The following is an 8,292-nucleotide window of genomic DNA, read 5'->3' as shown; positions in this document are numbered from 1 at the left end:
GGGGGGAAAAAGGGGAAAGAGGGGAAAGAGGGGAAAGAGGGAAGAGGAAAGGAGGAAAGAGAGGAAAGAGGAAAGACCCTTTCCCTAGTCCACCCCCACAAACACAACCCCCAGGGCTGCTGGAGCCCAGGGAGGCTGGGAGGGTTTACAGAGCAGTCAGAGCAGCCATTCCCAGGAGCTGCCCTGGCCCATACCATCATCTCCTGCTCAAAGCGTCGCAGCATCTGCTCCAGCTGCAGTTGGTGTTTGCTGCTGAGCTGTGCCTGGTTCCGGTGCTCCTCCTTCTGCAGCAGCCGCAGCTCCCGCAGCTCCTGCCGCCTGCAGGGTCAGCATAGAGGGACAGAGACAAACACAGCGTCATGCAAGCTCTGAGCTCTGTGGCTGAGCAGACACGGCACAAGCAATAAAGACTTCAGCACGGAATGGAAGAATCACAGAACCATTGGGTTGGAAGGAACCGCTGTGGGTCATCTGGTCCCACCTCTCTACTCCAGCAGGGCCAGCCCAGAGCACATGGCTCAGGGTTGTATCCAGATGGGTCTGGAATATCTCCAGGGAGGGAGAATCCACAACCTCTCTGGGCAATCTGTTCAGCGCTTGGTCTCTGCACAGGGAAGAAGTTCTTCCTCATATTCAGGTGAAACTTCCTGGGCATCAGTTCCTGCTGTTACCTCTTGCTTTATTGGTTTGATGCACTGAGCAGAGTCTGATCATCCTCTTGGCACCTCCTGTTCATGGACTTGAATGCATTAATGAGGTCCTTCTCGTTGTCTCTTCTTGAGGTTGAACAGACCCAACTCCCTCAGCCTTTCCTCATCACTCAGGTGCTCCAGTCCCTTCAGCATCTTCCTCACCCTCCCCTGGACCTGCTCCAGGACCTCCACATCCCTCTGGTCCGGAGGAGCCCAGACCTGGAACCAGCACTCTAGACCTGCTCCAGGAGCTCCATGTCCCTCTGGCACTGAGGGGCCCAGAACACAACAACAATGAGAAGTTAATGAGCTTCTGCATGGATTTGCTATTAAGGCCTAGGAATAAAAGCTGCCACAAGGCTACAAAGTGCTTGGGACGGATTATACTCCCAGGGAGTTCCTGAGAGCAGCACAAAGGAGCTAAAAATAAGGCATCAGCCAAAACAATTTGTATCTGAATTATTTCAAGGGCCTCGTAGATAGTAGCAGAGCTAGAATCAGCAGTTTCTCTTTCTAAGAATAGGTCATGAAGCCTTGAAAGATCTTCAAGGAGTCATGCAGACTTAAGCAGGGAGGATACACCCATGAATAAGAAGTGATGCTCCAGGGGTTTACAACTCCCTTGGCCTTTCTGTTAATGAAGTCTGAGGAGATACAAGAGCATCTTGAGAAAATTGCTGTGCTTATTTCCATTAGGGCCAGGCACATCCAGCCCTGGGGACACATTCAGGCATACCCAGAGGACAATCAGCCACAGCACATCACCGTCACAGCCACATCCCTCATCACAGTCTTGCTGCATCTTATCCTGGTAGTGTGTCCCTCCTTCCTCTGCATATAAGCAGAGCTCAGCTTATGTGCAAACCTTCTGCCAGCCAAAGAAAAGGGAAAGGAGGTGATGTCCACCCTGGTCAACTGTCCTGTCCAAGTGGGACCAAGACAGAAAGCAAGAGGACTTTAGGTTGCTCCTGGATTAGCTCCCAGAGGAGAAAACCTTGCCCTCCCTCCCTCCATCCCAGTGCCTCACTTGCCTGAGAAACCTCATTTCTTCATCCTTCTTCTCATCTTCACTGATGATCTTCGAGGTGGTAACACTCACTTCCACTCCATCCACAACGAACTTGCGGGTGCGTTTCAGCGTCTTCTTGTGCATCTTGGAGTCCTGTGTGGGGCAGGGGAGGAGAGGAGGAGGCCATGAAGCAGCTCCTTAGTTTGTTGCATGGGGTGCAACAGCTGGAAGCCTCAAAGCAATTTGTTTGATGATGATGAAGAAGAATATATGGAAGGAAACCACACAGAACACAAAGCAGCAGCAGCAGATTTGGAGCTGCCACAGCACAGTGTGACTTCCACGCTGCAGAAATCTCACCTGGAAGAGACACAATCCACCACCCAGACCCTTCCTCACCATGTGACTATATGGCCAAGCATTGGAATGGGGAATTGCCCAGGGAGGTGGTGGAGTCATCATCCCAGGAAGTGTTTAAGACGTGTCTGGATCTGGTGCTGGAGGATACGGTTTAGGTTTTAGGGATTAATGGTTGGACTTGATGGTCTTAGAGGTCTCCTCCAACCTTGGTGAGTCTATGTCCAACTAAATCAAGATCTAACACAACCCTCTGTAACCCCCAAGAACTCCTTTCCCCTTCTAGAGGACCAGCTGGGGAAAGCAAACACATGTAGCATCATATTCCTCTTCGGCTGAGCTCAAGGAGACCAAGTGTCCTGGAAAGGCAGTGAGGAGGGGCAAATTGCCATACAAGAGCATCACATTTCCCTCATGAGGGATCCACACTGACTGTGAGCTCCTGAGGGAGATGTTGGCTCATGCTCACAGCAAGAGGGGAGGAAAGTTCCACCAAAAAAGGGGTTTGGGCACATTTCTGTGACAGGAAGTTCTCACTCACGAAGGCAACTTGATAAAGATCTTGTGCAACACATCACTCTGCCCCCTCAAATCACACAGATTTCTTCTCCTGAAGCTCAGCAAATACCATTCTGGTTATTTTACCTCTTTCTTGAAGCCATGCTGACCTGGCTGGCTCTGGCTCAAGCATTCCCACCCTCCAGAAAGCTGGAGGAAAAGCCAAGAAGCCTGGGAGGTCTTCATGCAAGTCACTGCTGACACAAACCAGGCCAGATGTATGGCAGGCTGGAAAAACTGAGAGGCACAAGCCCAAATGAGGTTTCTCGTGGGGCCAAGTGCTCTAGGAAAGAGCAGCAGAGCAATGGGCTACAGCTAGAACATAGGAGATCACATTTGGGGTTTCACGCTTGGGCTACTTGGGGTTTCATACAGTCAGTCAACAAGGACAAGTCAGGTGAGTGACATGGGCACTCAACACTTCTCAGGGACCCAAAAGAGCCACAAAACATCAGACTTCCCTTAGATCTCAGCGGCTTGGGACAGAAGAGGACACTTATATCTGCAGTAGCTCCACCAAGACCTTCTCCTTCCCTTGAGGACATGCCACAGCCTCACTCAGCAGTGTGTGCTGTGCTGCCCTAAGCCCAGCTGGGACAGACATCCCATAGACAGGGAAAACAAACCAGCAAAGGCTTTGCGTAGGGAAAAGCTTCCCCCCTCCTTGTTAGCCCTGTGTTATCCAACACCCTCCACCCACCACTCTCACCTTCAGGGAGATGGAGCCACTCTCTCTGTTGAGGGACAGGTCAGCAGACAGGGAGATGGTGAGGTCCATGCTTTCAGAGGCTGAAGTGCTGCCAGAATCTGAGTCCCCTTTGGACCTGCTGCTGGGGAATGGAGTTGGGGGATCCAAGCTCCCATTGGCAAGTTTCTCGTCTGTGAAATTCTCCAGGTGGCTGCTCTCAGGTCTCTCCCCAATGCTCTTCCTTTCCTTGGGCTGCTTGTTCTCCTCCACTGAGTTATCCAAATGTCCAGGCTGCAGGATGATGTCTGGCTTACCCTGGGTGGCTGAGGTGGCATTGCTGGCAAGGGTCTTTGTGGAGTGGTTGTTCTCCAGTTTGTCATTGTCACTGCTTAGCCCTTCATCTGAGACCTTATCGCTCTGTCCATCTGTGGTGTCCTTGTCAGTCCCCACAGAGCCATTCACTGCTTTGGGCAAGGAAGAGTCTGGAGGCTTCTCCCCATCAAAGCTCAGCTGACTTGCCTCAGAGGGGTCCCGTTTGTGCTTCCCAGGGGGCTGGAAAGACAGGCAAGGGAAGATGTTGGATTTGGCACCACCACTTAACACAACTCCAAGGGCTGCAAGTCCCCATGCTTCAGAGCAAAGTCACCCACAGCTAAAGAGCTACCAGGAGGAAATCGTGCCTTTTAGGAAGCCCTGGGATACCTCCATCTTTCTCCAGGTTTGTGGCCCCAAGGACTATGGACTCTGGCTGGGAGAAAAGAGCATGGTGAAAAAGCTCCAGAACCTGCACAAGCTTGAGGCCACTTAGGAGTCTGAATATCAAACACCTTTTCCCATGGCTAACTCCACCATGGATCATCCCTACCCTTTGCCACAGATGATGAAGGTCAAGTCATGTGCCCCAGCAATGCTCTGAGATGTTCCTTTCAAAGAGCCAAGCTCTAGAGCACATCTGCCCAGCTCCCTCCTCAGGCTGGTGGTCCCTACCTGCTGCACCATAGGCATTGCTTCCACTCCAGCTTCTCCAGCCTCTACCAGGGCCTACTTTTCATTTCCTTTTTCCTTCTCTAACCACTTTTTTTAAGCCCCTCCTGTAAGCAGCCCCTGGGCCACCTGCCAGCAGCATTGTTTCTCTATGCCCTTGGCAGCCACCGACAACCAACCCCTCCCTGGCCAAGCAACCACTTCCTCTCCACCTGATGGGACACAGACCAGCTCTAAACCAGCCTTTGGCAGCCTGGAAAAGTTTCCCCACCACAGGAAAAGCTGCCAGTGTGGGATTGGGAGAGCTCACCGAGGCAGACTCTGACGAGTCATCGTCTTCTGCTTCATCTCGACTCTCCTCGATCTCCTCCATCACTTCAGCCTTGGCCTCAGCCACCAGCTCACGCAGGGCCCTGTTGCTGGTCACCTTGCTGACAAAGGGGTGCTGAAAAGCCAAGGATAATCCATGTGTGAGGTGGCCAAAAACCAATCTTTGCTTTAAAACAACTGCAACGACCTGAAGATAATTGTTCTTTCCAGTGTCACCAAGCTTAAACCCCCAGAGGAACTTCCAGACACAAAGGAGAGCAAGAGAGAAGATGATGCTGAGGTTAAGCACTCAAAGAAGCTCAAAGCAAAGCTGTTTCATGTCAGCATCCCCCAAGTAAAAGCATGTGACATCCCCCACTCCCTGCAGGCATGATGAAGGATATATGCAAGGAAACCACATGGAGCAGCAGATTTGGAGTTGCCACAGCACAGTGTAACTTCCACCCTGGAGAAACCTCACCTGGAAGAGACACAATCCACCACCCAAAGACCCTTCTTCACCATGTGCCTGTATTCCAGCCACTGGGATAGGGCCTGAACGAGCTCTGGGGCTGAGCCACCAGGAGCAGAGCAAGAGCCAAGTCTGCAGGATCCCTGGGTGCAAACAGAGCCTGGGGGAAGGTTTAATTGAACTCAGGCTTCCCTCGAAGCACACAGCAGGACGTCTGTGCTGAGCTTCAGCATAAGGCTGGGGTGTCCCTGGCATCTGTGCTCCCTCCCACAGACTCCAGAGTGGGATGGGAGTGTGCAGCCAGCACTGCAGCGACAGCATCTGCACTCAGCAGGGAACAGCATCTTCCAGGGCTTTGCTGGTGCTTTGGAAAGGAAAAGAGTTGAATTTCCATCTGGGATGACCAGGTATAATCCCAGCTGGCTGCCACATGGGCATTTTTAGGCAGCAGGAGGCATTTCTACTCCAGCTGGTGTCCATAGTTTGCTCCAAAGGGAAAATATTACTGATCTGTTTTTTCGAGTGTTTTAGTGACTGAAAAGTATCATGAACTTTCTAAACAAGACAAAGACCAGCTGAAAGCAGTGTGAGGCCACAGAGCCAGCCCAGGGCTGGTGCCAGTCCCTACCTCCAGCAGCTGGGCAGCACTGGGCCGGGTCTCTGGGTTCTTGTCCAGTGCCTTCTTCAGGAAGTCTCTGAACTCCTGGGACCTTAAAACACAGTCATTGGTGAGGTCAGGAGAGGGAAAGGCCTCAAAAGTCACAGGGCTCTGCTTGATCCCTTTTCCAGATGGTTTCCCACATTGCAACTGGCCATAATCACCATTTTGCTCCCAGGGGAAACCTTGTGCTCAGTTATTCTGCTTATTTGTAAGAGAATCATCAACTTGGCCAAATCAGGGACTAGACTTTGCCTTACCCATGGTGGCAACAGACAGTGGGCCCAGCCACTGTGCCCCAGGACCAAGGCAGAGGCAGGAGAGAATACCAAGAGTTGTCTTTGATGAGACACTGGCACAGGTTGCTCAGGGAGGCTGTGGCTGCCCCAACCCTGGCAGTGTTCACAGCCAGGTTGGATGAAGCCTTGAGCAACCTGCTCTGGTGGGAGGTGTCCCTGCCCAGGGCAGGGGGTTGGCACTAGATGATCTCTAAGCTCCATCCAATCCCTTAACATCCTATGATTCTATGATTCTCTTGCTGCTTGTAGACAAGGATGCTCCAGGAGCCATTCCCAGAGCCAAAGAGTGAAAGGATGGCTGTGAAGGACCAGAAGCCCCATAGGAGGGCACCCTCAGCCTGCACAGCTGAGCTCTGACACACACACAGCATGTCCCTCACCACTCCTGCCTTCTGAGCAGCTCCAGAGGAAGCATTCCTACCCTGCCTGCTGGGCTTTACTGGTGGGCTCTTGCCTGCACCACTGGGACAATGCTGGGGATTACAGTGCTCTCCCAGTATTTGCTGCTGGCTATCACAGAATCATCATTTTAGGGGTTGGAATGGAGCTTAGGGATGATCCAGCCCCAACCCTCTGCCCTGGGCAGGGACACCTCTCACCAGAGCAGGTTGCTCAAGGCTTCAGCCAACCTGGCTGTGAACACTGCCAGGGTTGGGGCAGCCACAGCCTCCCTGGGCAACCTGTGCCAGTGTCTCACCACCCTTACAGGGAAAGCTTCTGCCTAACATCTAGTCTAAATTTCCTCTCCTTCAATTTCTCTCCATTCCTTCTTGTCCTGCCCCTGAAGTTCCTAACACAGAGTCCCTTTACAGCTGGACCACCGCCCCTTCAGATCCTGGAATGAGCTCTGAGGTCTCCACACAACCTCCTCTTCTCCAGGCTGAACAGCCCCAACTCACTCAGCCTGTTTTCATAGGGGAGATGCTTCAATCCTCTTATCAACTTCGGGGCCTCCTCTGGCCTTGCATGCAGCAGGTTTTATCGTGATTTCAAAGTGAATAAATTGATACAAATTAACTGATTGGTTTACTTTTAAATGCAGAATTGGCTTGCCAGGCTCCAGGAAAGAAATTCTGGAGCTCTTAGCCATCTCAAGGGTTAGAGTAAAATCCACCTTTCACACATCTGGGATGTTTGGAAAGGAATCACCCCTTGCTTCAGGGGGATGAACAGCACTGTCAGCACAGCCTCAGCACTGCCCTGAGCCAGCGGTGCCTTCAGAGCCTCCAACACACAGCTGGGCATGGAGCACAGCCACAATCCTGCCCTGGGCTCTCAGATTCAACACCACTGCTAAAAATGCCTATTTGTTCTCTCCTGAAACAGTGTTTAAGCTGGGAAATGTGCAGTGTGGTGCCCCAAGCCCTCACCATTTGGAAGGGCAGCTCAGCGTCGGGGGGTCAGACTTGGCAATCTTCAGCAAGACTCTCATGGGGTTGAGCTCATGGTGAGGAGGTTCAATCTGAGCCATTTCGATCAGAGTGATCCCCAGAGACCAGATGTCAGCCTTGTAGTCATAGGGAGTGTCCTTCATGGTCTCACACATCACCACCTCCGGGGCCATCCTGCAAGGGGCAGAGGAAGGAGCAGGGATAGGGATGGGATGACACCACAGCCACACAATAGAGCCTTGCAGCAGCAATTAAATGCTTCAAATAACCCACAGCACTGCAGAAAAACAGCCTTCTCTCCCAGCTCTGCCTTTCAGAGGCAGCAGCATCTTCTCTAAGGGGTCCAACCCCCTCCCTCTTCCACATCCCAGCCGAGACAGCCCATGGAAACCCTCAGGCCATTGACATCTGGCGCGGATGTTGCTTCAGACAATAAATTAATCCTTCCCTCAGTGAGCTGGGTGATTTAGAGATTGTGTTTCTGGAGCAAGGAGACATTCCCATGTGCTTGGAGTGGCTTCAAAGCCCACCCCAACCCCCCTAGGGCTGGGGGGAGCAGAGAGCACACACAAACACACACGCGAGCACGTGTGTCCCTCACTCTGCCAAGCTCAGAACACATCGACCCCTCTCCCAGCTCAGGGCACTGTGACACCACTCACAGCTCCCTTTGGGCAAGGAAAACCCTTGCACATGTGGAGATTGGCCAAGATTCCTTGTAAAAACCCTCCCACCCATCATGGTCCTCATCCCAAAGGGCCACCAGCTCCCAGGGCTGATGTTCAGAGTGAAGCCCCTCATAGCAATCAGGTCACTCACCAGTAAGGAGTCCCAATGAAGGAATCTCGTTTCTGCAAGGTCTTCATGTTTTTGGC

The 8,292-nt window shown here is 52.3% G+C and overlaps 1 protein-coding gene across 1 annotated transcript in view; it reads right to left on the bottom strand.

Annotated features, from left to right (window-relative positions):
• Window positions 1-194: 194 nt before the first annotated feature.
• The window catches only part of LOC103797965 (serine/threonine-protein kinase 10-like), a gene marked incomplete at both ends in the record, with an annotated part of 11,882 nt that continues 3,784 nt past the window's right edge, over window positions 195-8,292 (bottom strand). Inside the window, 7 exons of the mRNA XM_009070205.1 lie at window positions 195-318; window positions 1,724-1,854; window positions 3,326-3,856; window positions 4,599-4,733; window positions 5,698-5,779; window positions 7,397-7,591; window positions 8,237-8,292. The exon at window positions 8,237-8,292 is cut by the window's right edge and continues 38 nt beyond it. Of these exons, the coding sequence (XP_009068453.1) occupies window positions 195-318; window positions 1,724-1,854; window positions 3,326-3,856; window positions 4,599-4,733; window positions 5,698-5,779; window positions 7,397-7,591; window positions 8,237-8,292 (1,254 nt within the window). The remainder of the gene's footprint in view (window positions 319-1,723; window positions 1,855-3,325; window positions 3,857-4,598; window positions 4,734-5,697; window positions 5,780-7,396; window positions 7,592-8,236) is intronic.

The sequence above is a fragment of the Acanthisitta chloris genome, unplaced genomic scaffold (assembly GCF_000695815.1).
Source record: "Acanthisitta chloris isolate BGI_N310 unplaced genomic scaffold, ASM69581v1 scaffold19092, whole genome shotgun sequence".
Classification (NCBI taxonomy): Eukaryota; Metazoa; Chordata; class Aves; order Passeriformes; family Acanthisittidae; genus Acanthisitta; species Acanthisitta chloris.
Note: the sequence above shows the minus strand (reverse complement) of the source record. Positions and strands in the feature narration are given on the sequence as shown.